The 20,455-nt window shown below is 40.7% G+C and overlaps 1 protein-coding gene across 1 annotated transcript in view; it reads right to left on the minus strand.

Moving 5' to 3' along the window:
* The window catches only part of LOC309444819 (neural-cadherin-like), a gene marked incomplete at both ends in the record, with an annotated part of 57,103 nt that extends 37,506 nt beyond the window's left edge, over positions 1 to 19,597 (minus strand). Inside the window, 5 exons of the mRNA XM_082062952.1 lie at positions 2 to 113; positions 1,567 to 1,771; positions 4,255 to 4,480; positions 5,309 to 5,506; positions 18,571 to 19,597. Coding sequence (XP_081919078.1) covers positions 2 to 113; positions 1,567 to 1,771; positions 4,255 to 4,480; positions 5,309 to 5,506; positions 18,571 to 19,597 — 1,768 coding nt within the window. The remainder of the gene's footprint in view (position 1; positions 114 to 1,566; positions 1,772 to 4,254; positions 4,481 to 5,308; positions 5,507 to 18,570) is intronic.
* Positions 19,598 to 20,455: the final 858 nt, after the last annotated feature.

The raw sequence follows: 20,455 nt of genomic DNA on the forward strand, positions 1-20,455 counted from the left end.
CCTTGCAGAAGTGCAGTTGTCATAGTAACTGTTTCAGGAACATCAACTTTGCTGTAAATCGACCGATGAAATTCAGGGGCACAATCATTCACATCTGTGATTACAACCAAAACCTGAATGAAAAAGAGAGGAATGTTAAATAGCAAAGTGAATCAAGGCAACAACTTCATTGCTCTTCAAACAGAACATACCAAAAACATCCTTGAGGTCTTCAGAAGCTATAGCTCATAAGACCATTAAAATACTAGATTCCAAAATAGTAGGAATGGCCAAGTCTCAGTCCCCTACAGCAACATTTTCCACTCACTCTTCATTTCCATTGATTATTTCCTATTATTAATTTAAAGGAGAATGGACAGTCTGCTTTCCAAGCATCCTTTTTCCATTACCTCATCTTCCAACACTTCTGTGATTTGTAACACTAAAAATTCTACTGCCAAGCATATTGCATTTTAGCAGTATAAATCTCCAAGACCAAGTTCCGAATTCAATTACAGCAGTGTAAATCAGACATAAATGGAACTGATTATTGCAAAACAAGTAAGAAAAATTATCCTGCTTCTAATATCTTTAAAAGTGTTTTCTTACTCCTATGTCAAATATGAGTCCACAGTTGTATTGCTTACAATGTGAACAGTAGTACAGAGAAGAGACAATAGAAACAATCAGTCTCTGGTGTGCTACAGCCACTGTTTGTTACACTGACACACTGTCTCTCTGTGTCCTCCCACTCATTCCTAATAATTCTGCCTCTGATTTCCCTTATAGTGTCCATGTTATTTCCTGCAGCAGGAACAAACTGTCATATTGCATGCATTTCCTAGCTCAGTGAATCTTTGAACTCAAACAACTGTAATAACTATAATTAGAAATATTTTTGGTGTCAAACAGCTTTCCAAAACACCATGAACCATCATCTTCTAATATCTGTGAGTTTTTGTTAATTTCTCTCTTTACAAGTTCACTTCGTGTTCTTGATACAGAACACTTTCTGTTTTGCCTCTGTTTTAAATTGGAATAATCTCAAATATACATCATAGTTTATGAAGGTTTAGAGTAAGACAAGACCTCGTGTGGTTTGGCAGCATCTGTTTCCATAGCTTCCCAGATAAGGCCTAGGATCTATGATGCAATAGCATCTTGGTTCCCCAGAAATAGCCTTTTCAGCATCAGCAAGAGTGAACCCTAAGAGTACCTGAATCAGGCCCCAAAACTACCCATAGACAGAAAGACTTTTAAAAGGGGCAGACAGCATGAGCTGGGGAAATGAGAGCCCTAGTGAATCAGTACAGAAACCTGGAAAGGCTAAAGGAAAATTGAAATACAGGGCGTTTCAAAAAGATGGACCCGATTTCAAAGCAGTATATTTCACAATGGCAACACGTTAATGTCACAAAAATTTACAAACAATTTAATGAGTTACCTAGAAACTCTGTGCCCTGCCCTTTCAAGTGGTAAGAGTTTCGTTCATGGGCGCTTCGTGGTTGCAGAGATATTGTGATTTCAAATCGGGTCCATCTTTTTGAAACACCCCATATATACAGAATGCCAGAAGTGAACACCTACCTCAGCTGCACTACTGAAGTGTCCCTCATTTTCCTCTGCTCTGACCAAAAGAAGATACTGGTGTTGGTCACTCTCATAATCCACATTCCGAGTTAAACTGATATCTCCTGTTGCCCCATCAATACTAAACAGACCACTAGGATTAGTTAGCAAACTGTAGCTCAGGGTTTTGTTTTGATATGATACAGCAGTGACTGTAAGAAAGCTGCATTAAAAAATAAAGAGAAAAAGAGGATTCTTAAGCAAGTAATATAAGATACTGAAAGATATGACAAAAACTATACATGACAGAAATTATGGTGCAATCCTGTAGGTCTGATCAGAGCAATACTCACTGAAGTCAACACCAAATTCAAACATTTTGTTATACAGTAGTTCTATCACCTTGAGGTTAAACAGATATAGATAGGATTCTTGGAAACAGAAAACAGTAAGGATTAAAAACACAGGAAGAGATTATTTCATTTACTGCCACTGAATTTGCCTAGTCTAACTTTCTCCTACAGTGGTGATGGCTTTCAGCCAGGAAACTAAAACATAAAGCAAGACACAAAAGATTCATTTTAATAACAGCATGGTGAGTTTGCTGCTTCAGTCATACCATCCTGAAGTTTCAACAGATCTCTGCAGAAGGATAAAAGCCAGTCACTACCAGCATGCATGTTACAGGTTAGACAGGATATGTGTTCTTAGCCCTTGTCTGGCACTATCTTTATCCCACTGAAGCCCAATGTGTTTAAAGTCTTCAAGGGGGGAAGAACATTTGCAGTATGAAGTAAAAGAGGAAATTTTAAAATAAGTATTTGTAAAGGGTTTAAAACAGAATACCAGTTCCTCAAGTTTCTGTTGCCTTATCATGCAAGTTTCCTAGGAAAAAGAATTCTGTCTCCTAGAAGAACCCACCAGCATGTATGATCCAGTGACAACCATAATAAAAAAGACAAAACTCAGTTTATCTGAACACCTTTTTCCCCTTTCGTATTTATAGAATCATGGGATAGAATCATAGAAACATCTGGGTTGGAAAAGACTTCTAAAATCATCAAGTCCAACTGTAAACCCAACACAAGTCCACAAGAGCCACATCTACACATTCCATGCTGCTGCCTTCTCACTGCCCCAAGGTGCAATACTGAAACAATGGAAAAGGTTGCTGGAGGTCATAATTTCATTTTTTTTTTCTGGATTTTCCTATGATGTGATTTCACAATCAGTTTCAGACAGTGCCAAGATGGTGTTCCTGCCAACAGGAATTATTTTGCCCTCCTTTTAACTCCCTACCCCAGCTCTCCTGCCACCTCTCCTCTCCTGTCAGCACTAAAAATCACAAAGCCATGCAGTGAGCATGCTAACAACTCTTTTTAATTCCTTTGGCTTTGTCTTCCATCAGATCAGGCTGCCCATGCAGCGAGCACATCAGCGTTAGTGGCAGACCAAAGGAACAGAAAGATTTGGTAACGCTCGCCTGCTCACCAGTCGCCTTCAATCAGCCTCCGGTTGTGCGATCCCAAACCCAGAGACCCAGCACACGACAGTGACTCCGTTTGCCTGCACGCCTGTGTAATTAGTCCAAATTAAACATCAGAACTTCAGGATTCTACAGGGATTTTCATGACTATTTCTGCAACAAGTAACAGGAAACTACTTTCGCTGAGCACATTGTTTATTTTCAAACCTCTTCTGACATAATAACCATATTAAATACTTCATTCCTTTTGGATATTATGAAGTAATTCAGAAAACTGATTCATCCATTATTATCCTAGATGTGTAAACCTATTTTTAAGTAGTGACAAAAATTAGTTAATAAAGAATGTCATTGTTTTTAATCCTAAACATAACTGAACCCAAAATGGCAGGTACTTGTTTGGTATTGTAGCGTCTCACAGTTCTTACATTTCTTTTGTGCCCATGCTATTTAAGTTTACTGCAGTTTTAAAGAAAAACCTCATTGTCTGCTGTTAACAGTTGCTATTTTTTTACCTTAACACACCTTTGTTATTTAAACACTGTAATACTGAATTTTGTAGACTGAACAGTACAATACAAGACTACAGATAATATAACACAAGGAAGATGTTACTGGACTCGATTCAACTGGAAGAGGAAATGTTTTCCATAAGAACAACACAGTTTGGGACAGACAGAACCCAGTATTAAGGCAGAGCTATGTTACTAACATTTTCTGTGATATTTAGATCCACATGGTTAGACAAAGGATGGAAAAATAAAATGACAAGTTTTGTGGCATCTTTAGTTTAGCTCAGTTTGTCACCATGACCGATGAAGACAGTTATTTTTTCTGATTTTCACTTGATGGAGAAGGCTCTTCTCCAAATTTAACTCATAAAATGACTGTATTCTTTTGCACCAGGATATCCTTCTTCATGATGTAACAGTTCTAATTTGTATTCTGCATTTTGTTTGAAAATTAAAACACAATAAACACTTGCTAATATTTTCCACATCATTTAAAAAAAAGCAAGAAACTGTAACGATTCAATACCACTTTTCTGTATAAGGGTGACTAAAAAAATACATCAAACTGTGTCTTGATTGCTTCTATATCTAAATTGCTACTCATATTATGTATTTATCATTCACAAACAATACTGAGGTTTTGTGGAGATGAAACAGAAGTTAAAGTAGGAAAACAAGCTCACAGCATTATTTTTAACTGTTACTTACGATTTTCCTTGTGGCATGCTTTCAGGAACATAAGCAAAGTATGATATGTTTGAAAACTGTGGTGGTCGAAATCCAGCAATTATAGAAACAGAGGCTGGGGACCCTCTGCCTCCAAGTTTATCTGCTGCCAGTACAGTCAGCAAATACTCCTTGTCCCTCACCAATGGCAAACCTGTCGTTTGAATCAAGCCAGTGTCCTTCTCAACTTCAAATCTGTCTTCACCACCTAAAAAGAACAGATCCACAAATTGTTGTCAGCAAAGAACATTTTTACTTGATTAAAATCACGAGGAGAATACAGTATAAATTCCTGAGTTAGTTTGGGCCCAGAATCACCACGCACACAAAAATTCAAGTTTGATTAGAACTTAGAAATCAGCAATTACATTAATTCATTCGAAGTTGCATTATACTTTTCTAAACAATTATCACTCTTCTCTATCCTCCAATACGTTGCTTTTGTTTGATCCTAAATATTCCTTACAAGAAAATACCCTGCTAGAGTCCTGGCCAAGAAGAACAAATTTACCTTTGGAGAGGTATTGCTACACCCCTTCTGCTTGGACAGTTTTGAACTATTACTGAAGTTTCTTTTAAGACCCCCATGAAGAAAATCATTAGTGAGTCTGCACTAACTTTGCAAAGCTAAGCCACAACCCAGACACTTTAAAAATTGTTAGAAATTAACCAGAAACATGACACGGCAAGGGAGAAGGAACATGAACCCTCTCCACCCAACCACCTGTGCTCCATGTACTGCTCTACCTCAGGACCAGGCGGCCCCATTGCAACCCCCTTGCCAAAGCCCTGAGGAGCATCGACTGCTCCAGCCCCCCATTCCCTGAGGGAACCCAACTCTGCACAGAGAATGTACTTCAAATCTAGCAAATCTTGCCTGCGCCCTCAATGAAAGTTGCTTTTTCTCACACAGAAAGCTGAAGGTTTATGAACCTTTTGCAGGGAAGATTTTTCTCTAACAGAAGTGAGGATAAAAGAGAAAAAAATTCACAATAGTGAAGCCAAATATGCAGGAAATGAGAGGGTTAAAATTTACCGTTCAAGAGAAAATATTCTACAGCTCCACCGATCCCTTCATCTGCATCCACAGCAAGCAGCTTGTACACTTCAGTACCTCCCACAGCTTCAGGGGAAACCACAGCCAAGAACGGGAAGGGCTCCATGGCCCATTCGGGGACGTTGTCATTCACGTCTGTCACAGTAAGTGACAAGTGCACCAGGTACCAATCCTTTCCTGATGGCCACAGAAAAACAAAGAAATACTGAGGCAGCTACTCGATGGCACTCAGACAAACAAAAACATGTATCAATTCCTGAGTGAGTATTGTCTGCAATATTGTTGGCATGTAATCCAGAAAAACTTGGCTTTTAAGGCTCTTCTGCAATCAACAGCATCCAGACACAATGCGCGGAAAAAATAACCAGCACAAGTATCACTGAACTGCAAGATCAGGGACACGCATGTTACATTCTACTAACATCTCTTTTTAGGAAAGATCATGTATTCTTATAATTTTAAAATTTAAATACATGTTTTCTGAAATCTTTTTTTGCTGAAGAAAAAAAAAGGTATAAAGAAATATTTTGTCTCTACAATGATTACAGCAACTCTGAATTTTGAAAATTAAATAACTGCTGCCAAAAAATCCTAATCGACCTACTCTAACTAGTGAGTTTCCTGGTTAGCAAGTTCAGTGAAATCCTAATATGGTTTTCACTTCTATTAAAGATTAAATGCTGTTAAAAACAAACAAACAAAACTCCAAAAACAAATCACCACAGAATGGAACTATTCAATTCTCCAAAAATCCACTGTACAAGTTCCTTAAAAATGGAGAGAAAAGTATTTGTTATACCTTTGTCATTATTTAATCAACTAGTGAGGACAGCAGTGCTCCTAAACAAGTAATAAGTATCAGGCAGGTGTTGCTGAAAAGGTGGCAGAAAGGAAGAATATCAGACTAAAGAAACTGCTCTGAAATCTCCAGGAATGGAGTTATGCATTCCTATTAAAGGAGAAAAGAGTAGGAAAATATCCTCGGTGAAGAAAGTTTTTGAACGCGAGACAAAGGGTAGGATTAAAATCTTCACATTACAGACAAAGCAAAGTGAAGAAATGAAAGTCATTTTCTCCTTAATAAATTTATACACATTTTCAACTGCAAAAACGCTTCCTTCAGTCACACACGGCCAGCTCAGACTTCGAAGAAACTCAGCTGGGGTAACGTAAGACTGTGACAAAGTGTGTACTTTTTTTTGTGGCTGATAATATTTACCAGTAACATCAGGGATGTATAAATATAACTTAGGCCTTTTGGCCAGCCAGGCTCCAAGCAGAGCAGCACTGAACTTACAAAAAGTTTTGCTTCAGAAGCCAACGTGAGTGTTGCTGCAGCCCACGGTCAGTGCCTGTGGCTCCAAACAAGGGGGCACGCACAGCCAGCCCCACTCTGAGAGCCGCACAGATGCACTGATGTGGCCCTGAGCCCCGCTAACAAGCCTGGGGAAGCAAAAGGGAATGTGGTCCAGGTAAAAACAGCTGTCTACATTTACAACATCAGTTATCCGCAACTTTAATAACGGATGTAAAGTCAGAATTTTTAAAGCTGATGGTGTTATTACTTGATTTCAGTGTGTATTTTTTATTTATGCATACATGAAAACATATCTACACATGCAGGTATTTATTTCCAAAATAGCCTTACAGGAACTGAAACAACACACAAAGAGTAACACCTAAAATTAGCAGTTTTAATTTAAATCTAATTAATAATACAAAGAACCTAGTATTTAAGACTCTAAATATAAAGTGTTGCCTAAACGTCTAATCTTGTAAACAGTGTTATCTTGCTAAGGAGAATATTCTCCCAGGAGGATGGGCCACTTTGGCTCACCCACGGTACTCGCTCTCCACATCCTTCATGGCAGTGTTATAGCCCTCTCCAAAAATATCCATGTTCCCATTAAAATACGTTACTTTTGTCTGATGTCTGCATTTACTAATGTTATCCCCTCTCTCCCACAGCAGTGCTAATATATCTTTTACATCAGTCTCTTGCAGGCTTCAGCTTTTCATAATTACACACCTCTGTCTGACGGCGAGTGGCATATTTAGTACATCGTATCATAATCTGCAATCTATAAACAACCAGTAAGTGGATTGTCGTAAAGAAAACTCCTTGGTGCTGTGATTAACAAAGCCAAATGTAAGTTTCTTAGTTTAGATTCCTGAGACTTAATCCATCATGACCTTTGAGTACTCTCTGTTCTTATCCAGAAAATTCTCTTAATAGAAAAATCAGCATTCACCCAAGATAACCACAGAAGTTCTTTTTAGTTAAGCTTGTAAAACTGTACGAATTCATCTGAATTTCAGAAGAGTAACTGTGAGTACATCACTCTTTTTTCTTTCTCTAAAGAGAAACAGAAAGTGAATTGACAGTAAACTTGTTAAATCCAAATGAATTGCTTTGTAATTATATCCTGTACTCAGAATGTAATGTTCCAGAGAATATATTAGCTTAAGACAGCACATATGCAAAAAATAGTGACTACAGCAAAACTAAACTTCTAATTTATCAAACAGTAAATCACAGAAGAGGTTTCCTGAAAAATAACCCTAAACATGCCTTACACCATCACAGAACATGGATACACGCAACAAACTTTTTTATATTTTCATGGAAAAAGTCTCAGTTTCCATGTATACCCAGGTCTTACAAGGTCTTGACTCTAACTGAGACAAACGGTGCGTGTTGTGTATTGCACTGCTGCAGCCAGCAGTGTTGGCGTAAGGATGCTCAGCTCAGCTTTCTCTAGCCAAATGTTCTTTATAACATAGCATGGAAGGCTAAAGTTTCCAATTATAAACTCGAACTGCCTCATTACAAAAAGAGACTGATGTTGAGGTGAGTGTACTGTAGCCCACAGTTATCACACTGTCCTCGTAGTCACCCAGCTATTACTCCCTTCAACATTTAGACAGCCTGTGAAATCAGCTGCATGCTTTCTTCTCTGTATAGCACAAAAGAAGCCAGGAGGAGCATCAAACAAAAGTCCAAAAATCATTGAGCAAAAAGCAGCAGCATGGACATTATTTCCCACTGCCATACTAAACAGAACCAGATGTGTTTCAAACAGATGTGTTTCATGTCAGAATGTGTGTTCCAGAAGTCCCAGAGCAGCCAGTCCAAGACACCTGAAGAAACTGCAGAGGAGGGAACTTGATAGACACTGATCTGAGTCTGAGGTTGAAATACACCACGGCAACACACGACGGGGTAACTTCTAAATGAGAAGTGGCAAATGAGATTATTGTCTGCTTGAATGATCCAAAGATTTTAATTAAAAGGTTGCCCCAAAATAGTAAGTGCAAAAGGGAGAAGCTTGTGTGAGAATTGCCTGCCTCTTCCCAAAAGAACGGGTCTTGTAGAAGCTGTGTCCCAAGTTTGTAAACACCCACTATCAGCTTAGTTTGCCTGGGAATACTGCAGGCTTAAAATAGCAAGCACTAAATCAGAAGCCGAGTTAAGAACCTTTGAAAATCCACCTCTATAATAGCAAGATCTATTGAGGATCTGAATGCCACCTTGGCAACCCTGCCAGGAGTAAAAGGTTACTGATCTTTGTCTCTCTGGAGTCTGGAAATCAATATCCTAATCAACCCACAGAGTCCTTCTGTTTCAAGTTCTAAAGTTCTTAACATGCATGTATTCCTCTATCAAAAACCAAGTCACAATAGAAGAATAACTGATTTTTATTGAATGAGTAGTAATCAACCTGGGTATAAATTCCACTCCTGTCACTTACTGATTGTCAGTTCACTGCTGGCACTTAGTTCATAACTATAACTGAGAAATATCTCTTGTAAGGAAACTGTGTAAAACTGCATCTGGACCAAGATTAACCCTCACATGCTCTACTGAACTTTATTAATCAAAAACTAAAAGGACTTGGGCATGTTCCTCCAGGTACTCCTGTTTTAATAGTTAAGAGACCTTAATGTCATTTGACATCTTGGCAAGATCAAAGCTTTCAGCAATATTTGGTTACCTCTGAAACATCTGAATACTCTTAAGAAATCTGTTAGGCTAGTCAGCAGGAACCGCACGCACATAATCAAAGAGACAGGCCTAAGTGCCTCTCTTGACCAGTATACCTTTCTACCGCATATGACCTCACAGATCTTGTTGGTATATTATCTTCTTTCAGGAACCATAGGCAATCTGATTCATAAGCAAAAATACTAAATAAATCATCATGATTTCACTTTCAGATAAAGGTAGTCTGGAGGAAAATGACTGCAAGTCAGTTTTCACTTGACTGCGTGCCATATAGCAAAGCAAAAACTATAACAGAAACACCGAACAGGACTGTATTTCTCTGCACAGAGACCTACAAATGTGACCTGACAACTTGTAGAAACAACATCAGGGTGCCCAATGAAGCGTGATCGGACAAGGACTTGCCAGAGGACAATGAGTGTGATGAAGAGACTGACATGGACAATAATGTTTAGTATGTGTATGTCTAGCAGGACAACGCACTAAGAATTTCAAAGTATATGTTTGTAAATGTGAATTTTTAAAGAATAACTTCACATTCTAATGAGCACAGTAAATATTTAGAAGTTTTTCATTTGTCATAATTATCATGACATAAACATTACAAAATGCACTCTCTTATGCTTTGCAACTGACATAGCTGCTTGCCTACAGAATAGTTGTGTTTTCCTAAAGAATGGAGCTTAAACTAAACCTATAATTTTTATAAGGTATGTAAAATTCATTTATATGTATATATAATATATTCAAATTTTCCTATTTATGAAAATCATTTGTACTTCTAGATAGTAGAAGGAAATTTTAGAAAGATCCATCTCCTGGTAGTTCAGGTGTCTCAGTGCCTCCTTCCATCAAAACACCCCCATATGTATCTTGCCAATATATTATACATGTACATCAGTATATTAACACTAGTAGTACATTATTATGTATCTGTATTTGTATATTATGATTAATAATAGTTTATTAGTGGCATATAGGTAGTACATGTGCAATAATATTGCTACATTATGGGAGAAATAATATATTAGAATTCCACTTAAATCTTAGCAGAAACAGCTTAAAACTGGTAATCCTCTGTGGATTTGGGTTAAGACCTACAAACACACACTTTAATTATCTGTCCTAAATACCAGGCCCCAACAAGTGGAGATACCTGCAACTATACTCCGCAGTGTAAGTCCACCTACTACTGAGATCCTAAGTCAGGAACCTGACACAGGCTTAATTATCCCTAAAAGAATTTCCAAGCTGTTTTGTAATACACTACCAATCAGAATCTCCTCCATATTAAACACTAGATGCTTGACTTTCAAGCCAGACACGCTGTAGATACCCTACACAATGTCATCCATTCAACAAAATCCTACTAAGACAATAGTTCTGTTAATTACACTGTTAGCACATGTGAAGATTTTGCATTTGACAGATTTTCCTCCCCAGCTTCAGCTTTCTCACAGATACTGGGTAACAAGAGATAAAACTCAAGATGGCTCTTGCTGCACATAAACATGACAGTAACATAACACTGGAACATCATATATTAAAAATCAGTATTTTTAAAAGTCATACAGAAAATAATACCTCATATGCAAAAGGGTGAAATCATATTTTCATTTTATCAGAAAGTATTTTTTCCTCTTTTCTTATTTCTCTTCATTATGGAAACTCATGAAAACAGGTTCTATGAACAAATTGCTTTTCCCACATATTTGCAAACACCACTTTTTTGCCCTTTAGCAATATTAAAACTAAGCCCTCTCTACAGCTCTCTTTCAATTTATATAAAAAATTTAAACTGAAATTATAAACTCTAGTCTAGAGCTTTTTCCTACTTTAGCTGCTTAATTCCCTATTAGAGTCAATTCGAGTATCATCAAAAATCCTTCTTAGGGCAGCTCATCCTGAAGTCTGCTTTTCCTCTGATATTGCCTCCAGTTGGAATTGCTTCCTTTTAACATATTATTACTGACAAAAGCTGCAGCACTGAAATTCATTCCCTATCACCAAAACCTTCATAATCCACTGCTGAAACCTCATCACAGGTATCTGTCTATAATTGCTTATTTTTCATGCCTATCTATGGTTGAAAACTCATAAGCAGAAGTTACTCTGAATTCTGACTGCATTAGGTAACATAACACTGGCTGGCCCAAGTTCTGTTCACAGGAAATATGTGCTATGCCGTGACTCACAACTTTTATCCTTTGTAAAGTAAAACATTAAGTGGTTTGCTGGGAAGTTTAACCATAGCAAAAATGCTCTTTAAAAACAGTAATAAGTAACTACATTAAAAAGGTGTCACAACTTCACAAAATAATTAGTAATTTTTCACATCAAATTTAAGACATACAAGGGACAATATTTAGAAGGAACTGAAAGGCCTCAAAATCATGAACCTCTAGTGGAGTCTAAGGTTTGTCAAAACTGAAGAACATACTGAAAATTACAAGTGACCCAATATCTTGATTGAACAATGGTTCCTTTCTTCTTTAGGTTCTCCACTAATTCTTTATAGCTCTACCGCATCTGGGTTTATCTGAAAAAACTCTTTTGCGGTGTTTTTTATAAATGAGGGTTTCAAAGTAAAGTACCATGAACTAGCTCCTCCAACCTGACACCAAAGTTCGTTTAGAAAGATTCACTGGATTGCACACAGATATTGCAAACCAATAAATCCTGTCATTTCATACAGCAACTCAAAAAATATTCCCCCACCTACCTGTATTGTTACACCAAGGGTGGCAGGAAGGAGGAGACGGCTTCAGTATTTATTCAGTTAACAACTTTTTAATGTTATGCTGGTCAAACAAAGCCTCGAAAGCCATGCATGCTGAAATAACCTGACTGCAGTTTCAAATCCTGTAGGTTTAGTTGCCTCTAAACCCATCTCTTTTCACCATGTCAAATTATAAAAGATGCTGTCAATCTGTGAAATCCAACGTATCCTCAGACTTCTGATTTCATTAGAATTATATGACTGTCTTTTCTCTCGAAAATCCAATGGATACTTCTATAAGACAAGACCTGAAAATAAAATCCTCGTTTTTGTTAACAATGTAGGCTTCTCTGCATCAGTATAATTGATAAAACTGACAACGCCAGACATTCCGATTTAAAAAATCTGACAATATAGAATATGTACTTGACTGAACATGTCTCTACAATTGTGGACAAATATTTTACATTCCTTGAATGTACTCAGGGAAGAGGTATGATATTATTATGATTAAACAATAATGGGTGAGAAGCTAGGTTGCTCCTGGCATTTTTAGGTCATTTCAATTTATCTGTAAAAGGAGATTATGAAAGTGTGAAAAGTTTTGCAGGTCTTTGGGTCAATGTTGCTATTACATTCTGGTTTGCATCTGCAAGCAAATTAAGAATTCAAGTTAGTTTGGGTTTGGTTTGTTTTTTTTGGTTGGTTGGTTGGTTGTTTTTTTTGGTTTTTGGTTGTTTTTTTTTTTAAGTTGCTCCAGCTTCTAAGACTTTTACCATAAATAGACAAATGTTTTCAAAAAAATCAGGGGGTTGTTATTTGTTTGGGTTACTACAAGTAAAATATTGTGGGTTTGGTTGAGAGGACATTGTTGTTTTGAGGAGACTTTGCAAATATAATACCAAACTCTTTGAACACCGCACTCTAGAATATGTCTTCATGTAGAATATCTACTGACCTAAGGTTTGGGAAGGTACATTTCCAGAAAAACGTGTCCTAAGTCTCTAGTTGCAATCAGGAGAAATCTCAGTTCCCATTTTCAGACCATAACATGAGATAAAAGCTACCAGTTATTGTGCCCAGTCCTACTGTATTCCCTTCAAAAAACAGGACAATTATGCATGAGCATTACTGTCATTTCTGAAAAATTAATTAAGTATATGATGGGCTACTTTTAAGTACAGTAGTTTGCTCATTAATTAAACATAAACCTTCTAAAGAGATAACTTTGATGGGCTCAAGCTGTGGACAGCCCCCATTCTGTCCTAATGTGCCTGATATTTTTGCAGACAGAATGATGACAGTCTGTCATATCTTGGTTCCTTACCCTCATCTGGCTTTTAACGTGGAAGTTAAAGCAAACCAGAAAACAAAAGTACAAAAGCAAACAAAGCATCAGATGAGCTAAATGATTGTGTCAGAGTGGATCTTAATATATATTACCAATTAAAAGAGAGTAAAGTGATAACCCCATTATCAGGGACTTCTCAGTGTTGTATCCATCTGCAGAGTGTGGCAGATAGAAAAACCAAGCATGCCCAGGTGTGAAATAATGACTGCAATTTAATAATTGCAATGGACATCCTTAAATAACAGAACATGTGTCTTAATAAATGATCATTGATTGCCAAAAAGTATTACTATAAGGAGAGAACTTAGCTAAAGAAGTAGTAGCTACCATCCCACTGTAAGATGGGAAGTACGTTTTCTTTTGACTCAATAGCATTGAAACCACTGCCATTTAACAAAACACATCTGCTGGATAATAGACAATGATTTCACTTTCATCCCAGCTTCACGTGTAACCGTTAAGCCGGTTGTAATTCATAAACAAGGTAATAAGAATTGCAAAAGGCAAAACATCACTCAGAAGCTACTTAATTCTTAAGGATGATCCACAGAGAATCAATACAGCTAGTAAGGGACTAAGGCCTCAGATGAAATTAAAACATCTCATCCTTGGCTTTCAAGCATGAAAGCTTTCAAGGTTTAAAATACACGTATCACTAAAACTGCTATCTCCACTCTGTATGTGGATTTTAAAAGGACAAATATACTTACAATAAAAGTGACTGGTGTTAAATATTTGAAAGGCATGTTAAACATCACCCTTAGTAAATCCTCTGATAAGAAAAAATGAATGACAGGATTACAAAACTAATGCCCATGGATGAAGTAAAGTCAAAGGAGCTTGAGACAACAGAGGATTAGAGAGACAGATCTTTCATGCTCTTCCCCAAGCATTAATGGAATAATTGCTCCTTCTCAAATTAAATGCTAGCTCTATGATAAAATATTAAAGTGTACGACAGTGTAAGAAATTTTACCTTCTGTTCACCAAGTAAAAACTTAAAATAGTATTATGGGTCTGTAAAGACTAAATAGTGTCCCAATGAAATAAATGGGATAAAATCTGACAGAAAACATGAGGATAATCATAACTTCTTTCCAGGAAAGGTTAACTGAAGAATATAGCCCAGAGCTGAGTGACCAGTGGGGTCACTAGAGGAATTTGCTCATCAAGGATCATGTGCTAAAAAAGCCCTGATGAAGGCTTATGTGCCAAAAAGCCCTGAAATTTTGGAATTCTGTTTAGCATCTCATTGCTCAAGCTAATGTATGAGTTTTTCCTGGTGTTTCTCTTTGGTTTGGGGTTCTGGGGTTTTGCTGGGTTTGTTTGATTGTTGTTTGGTTTGGTTGTTTTTTCTTTTGGCCAGCACACTTGTAAATTACAAAAAAGTAAATATTGTTGGGCCAAATTTCAATTTCAAATTAGTGTTTTTGGCTCTGCAGTGTGAGGTGAAATGAGAGACAAGGGTGACAGCAAGACTGGCAGGGACCTCACTGTCCCTGAGCAGCAAGAGCAGAGCAGGTCCTGAGAGATGAACCCGGTTCATCCCACAGTCGGGTGGTCACCCAGCACATTCACGGTGACGAGGAGGCCAAGTCTGCAAGGCAGAGTCAGGGGCAGCAGGACACAGGGCCAGGTACAGCCCAGGACGGGGGCCTGGGACAGGGTCTGAGCTTAAGCACAGCTCCCAAGAGATGGGGCAGAGGCCACAGCCAAGGCTGGTGACAACTGTCTGCATCGAGTCAGAACATAGGCAGCCAAACCCAGGGAGCTGCCAGACCCGGTACTGCACTCCGGGACCTGACAATCACATTGGACAGGTCAGCACTAATCTGAAAGGAAACATTCTATAGATCCATGAAGTCTATCCGGTTTGATTGACCTGTGAGTTTTTCTCTATTTCTTAAAACTGGGTTGTTTAAAAACCTTACTAAGAATTCATGTGAGGAACTCACCTAAACTTGAACCACAAAACAAGTACCTCCTCTCTTGTCCACTCCCTGGGATTATCACTCCTCCACAAGCACAGCAGAGCCCACACCATTAAAAGGCTCTTTGCACAGGGGGTCCTTATTTTCCTGAGGCTGCTTTCCGGTAATTACTGTTTCCAGAAAACATATAAATTAGGTTAAAACTAAGGCTACAAACTATCAGATGGCCACAAAAAGATACACAGTGAATAAACAGAACTAGTAATGACCTATTTCCTCTACAGATTGCAGTTAATTTTACTGTAGCACTAAAATGCACTAAATATTTATTATTTCTAGAATACCAAACAAATTATGGATTTTCTTACTGCTATTTTGAGAATGCTTCATCGGGAAAAAAAAAAGGTTTTCTTCCTAGAGATGTATTAGGCCCACTTTAAGCATTCTTTACCATTTTGTATAATGAAGTGCATATAACAAATGACTAATAATAAAGGACAAAGATGGTAGACTTCATATAAAGCATCTAAAAATCTGTCTTATCTTTGACATCATTGCCTGGGTTGAAAAAGAAACTAATGCCAGAATTAATTACTGGTTAGTTTTCAGTTCTCGTCTACAAGGCAGCAAGAATTAGAGGGGTAGAAAATAAAAAATATATTAAAGTAATTAATACAACTTTACACCACTTGAACGAACTGGAGAAAGAACATGAACTTACACTTTTTCTCACAGCAAAATTCAGTGTAACTAGCTCCATGCTTTAATGCATTTTGAGAGCTCACTTCTGTGAATAGTGGGCTTTTCCTGGAGCTTTTGCAATCTTCTGTATCTTCTTTATTTCAGATGAATAAAAACATCTAGTTCTTCTAGACATCTTTTCCCATCTCCTAACCCATTCTTTTGGTTACCTTTTCTCACATCACTGAAGTTTGGATTGTGAGCAAGGAAATACACATAACATTCTAAATCTGTTTCAAATACCGATGTATTTTAACTCTGATAAAATGAGAATGTAAGCATTCTGCAACTTTAAAGAGCTTTAAAGGTGTCAGGTCACTACTAGCCTTTAGTTGATGAAAAAAAATTGTACTAATACAGGTGTACTTTTGAATTTAAGCTCTTTTAAACAAAGAAACTTAAAATCATATAAAGTATGCCACTTATACTGTCCAAAATTAATTGCCACCTACTTAGTCTCTGAAAGTCAGAATCTAGTTCTACATATTTCTTCAAGATTATCATCTTACTACTTCATACTACTAGCAGTAATATATCAGGCTAGTGGAAAACACTCCAAAATATTTAGTAAAACTACAAGATGGTGAAAAAAATCCCTGAAAATAAGTGAAAGTCGTGGGGGTGTTTTGTTTTGTTTTGTTCTGTTCTAACTGGGTTAGTAAACATTGCTTTGGAAAAGAAATCTCTTGCATGATAGAGTGACAAGCTTTGTTCCAGGCCATCTCAGGTTTCTATATTCAGGCTAGATAAGAGCAAAAACCATCACAAAGGTGAGACTGGCAGTAACTGGGGGCAAGGTTAGCTACCGCTTTCCTAGCAACATCTTCCTGATCCTGACAGAGGGAGCTGCGACACCAACAAAGGGCCAAAACTTGAGCTCCATGACAGAGTGGGTGAACATCCCAGCAACATGCTCTGATTGACTCGAGAGATTTTGTCACTGCCTCCCAGTAATGACATTCCTTTTGGCACCTAGCCTTGCTCAAGATTCAGTAGTGGAGACAGGACACAGAAAGCATTTGTTTTTTGGAAATTGGTCTATCAGCCTTCAGGTTAGCAGCCAAAGCTCAAGCCGGACAGTGCAAAGCCAATACAAGTGACTGACACCAACACGCTCCAGCGACAGGCACGACAAAAACCCAACGAGAACCAGAGAAGCATGTGAGAGTTGTTCCTCAGGACCGGAGCGAAATAAGTTCACAGGAGGATGTACCCATGTCACTGAAACTGCCAGCACTAATTAGGATCCCTGCAGACATCCTCGGGGATTTAACAGACACCAAGGAATAAACTGCCGCACTCCTACGGGCTGCCCCACAGTCAGAAAACAGAAGAGATGAGGGACAGGAATAGCGTGGGAAGTTTTCATGCCTCCCGCTGGTGCTGCTCTGTTGCCAACTGAAGCTCCTCTGAGCAACTGCGCTGCTCAGAAGTTAAAAGTTTTCACAAACGCTGTCAGTCACATAACATAAAACCCTTTCTAAGATGAAATCAAACCAATCAACTCACTTCCGCTGATACAATTTTCTCCAGCATGCCCACATTCTAGACAATCTTCAGAACATTGTTACCATCACAAGTAAGATGAAAATAACGACAGACATGGTGAATGTACACAGATGTCCACCATTCGGTGAATTAAAAAAATGCTTATACTAAGCTGTATTTTAATAGGTGCAAAATATTAGATAAGATGACAATTAAAAAATAATTTTTAAAAGTAATAGATGTAATCCGCCAGAGATAAACGAAATGAGCTATTCTGTTAAACTTGCATAAGACCCTCTGAATTATGACAATTTAAATTGTAAACATGTCACTTTAATGGTGCACATTGGAATCCTCAGATTCTTAAAATAAGAGCAAGCACATAAAGGCACCAGTCTTAAAAACTCACACCATTCTTGTGAGTCTCATAAGTTTAACTTTAATAACGACTCAGATCTCAGTGACTGCGGTCGCATGTTTCAGGTGGAGCATTTACAGGATCAGAGCTATGGGAATGTTTCATCAGGAAGTAATTGTGTGTATGAAGTGTGGTATATCTAACATGCTTTGTCTCAATGCGTATATAAGTAACACTCGTTGGTTATGCTGCACAATTTCCATTCCATTAATGAGTAAGACTTTTAACAGATTAAACAGTTCAATTTTGATAACCACCTTACGGCTGCAGGCATTTGACACAGCTATACAGCTCATATTCGCGAAACTATGGAATGCTTCTTGTCACCTCCAGTGTTTTAACAATTTACAGATTTAAAAGACCAAAACTACATTCCACAGTGTGACAGCACATGACACCTGATGCAAACCGTCGTTCCGTGCTTCTTGTCACTTGGGGACTTTTTACTCCTCAGAAGACAAACCACCCTCCAACTTACTGAGGGGACACGACCACTGCTCCGTGCGGGACACAACTTTTTGCGCAGCCGCAGCCGCGGGGGGAGCGCAGGAGGCCGCGGGCAGCCCAGTCCCCACGCCCGCACCTACCTCTGCGCTCCTGGACGCGCACGACGAGCTCCCAGGTGGGCGCCGCCTCCCTGTCCAGAGCCGCGGTCAGTGTCACCTCCCCGGTCTCCCGCTCCACGCGCACCGGCGACTCCTCGACGGGCGGCGACACCAGCTCGAACCAGGCGGAGGCGAAGCGCGCCGGGGCCAGCGCGGCCAGGCGGCTGCCCGGGCGGGCGTCCTCGGGCACGGAGAGCGCCAGGGGCGCGGCGGGCGGCAGGGCGGCCCGGCGGCGGCGGCGGGCGGCGGGGCGGGGCGGCGGCAGCCGCTTGGGCTGCGGCAGCACCTCCAGATCCAGGGGGTCGCTGAGCAGCGCGGGCCGCCCGCGGTCCCGCGCGTAGAGGCGCAGCGGGATGGGCGCACGCAGGTGCAGCAGGGAGCGCACCAGCACCACGCGCCCGCTGCGCGGCACCACGAAGAAGTGCGCGCTGCGCGGGAGGGCGAAGTAGCGCAGCTCCGCGTTGGCGCCCGCGTCCGCGTCCTCGGCGCGCGCCTGCCACACCTGGGACTTGAGCGCCAGCGTCTCCTCCACGCGGAGCTGCGTGACGCCGGCGCGCGGCCCCCCCACGAAGCGCGGCGCGTTGTCGTTGTCGTCCAGCACGCGGACGGTGAGCGCGGCCAGCTCGGCGGGCGCGGCGCCGCGGGGCCGGCAGCGCTTGCAGCACAAGCCCAGGCGGAGCGAGTAGAGCGCCCGCGCCTCGCGGTCCAGCGGGCGGCGGGTGCGCAGCCAGACGCGGGCGGTGCGGGCGTGCAGCGACGCCTGGAAGTGCGCCTGGCCCTCGCCCAGCAGCTGCAGGTGCCAGCGGCGCCCCTGCACCTTGGCGCACCAGGGCTCGCGCCCCAGCCGCGTCAGGGGGATGCTGAGCCCGCGCACACGCGTGCCCGCCGGGCGGTTCTCCGCGACGTGGCCGCCGAACGAGGGTCTCCTCCGCGGGGCGGCGCGGGCGGCGGCCAGAGCGCAGCACAGCAGCAGGCAGCCGGCGACGCGCCGGGCTCCGCGGGAGCCCATGCCGGCTGCGAACGGCGCGGCTGCCGGCCGGGCTGCGCTGCTCCCCGCAGCGGCGCGGAGAGTGGGCGGGCGGGGAGGGGCCGGGGCTGCGGGGCAGGGCCGGGCCGGGCGGGGGTCGGGGCAGTGCCCGCCTCTCCCCGGCCTCCCGCCGCGGGCAGCCTGCGCGCCGCCCAAGTCCACACGGAGTAAACTGTCCCCTGCATCTGGTGTAGGATGTCCCTACGGGTTAACTGCCCGCTAGCCCAAATGGTCCTTCTTTGCTTTCCCTCCTCAAGCCGCCGCCCGCCCCAGGAGCCGAGCTCTTGGTCCACTCACCCCAGGCAGCAGCGCAGTGATGTCCTGCCGCCTGTCACACGGGTCCAACAGGCTCTCCCTGCGCTCAGGTGTCTGCTGAAAACAGTTTCTTGTTGATTTCTACATAGCTATGTATTATAAAATCCCGGGTTTGCTCCCAGCTTGTACTTCAGCAATGTCACTGGCCTGAAGTTAGACCTTTAGTCACAAAGAATCAGCTCCATAATGCCTCCTGATCTGTAAAGGTAAAACAAACTTTTTGGGTGAAATGCAGCTTAACTAGAGAATGTTTCTGGCAATAAACAGAACTAGAATCCAACATTTATTTAACTGTGTTGTATTTTTGGCATAAGTGAGTAAAAATAGAAAATAATAAAACTTAATTTCCCCATTAAAGTTAACTGACTACATAAAACAGGTATGCTCCAGGAAAAGTTACTATATTAAGCAGTTCCTCTCCAAAACAGAATGGTGCTTTCAAGAATAAAGTCAAACACAATATAAAACAGACATTAGCTATATCTGTGTAGTACATACATCACTTATTTAATCTTAAGAACCATT

The sequence above is a fragment of the Streptopelia decaocto genome, assembly GCF_964273445.1.
Source record: "Streptopelia decaocto genome assembly, chromosome: 11".
Lineage (NCBI taxonomy): Eukaryota > Metazoa > Chordata > Aves > Columbiformes > Columbidae > Streptopelia > Streptopelia decaocto.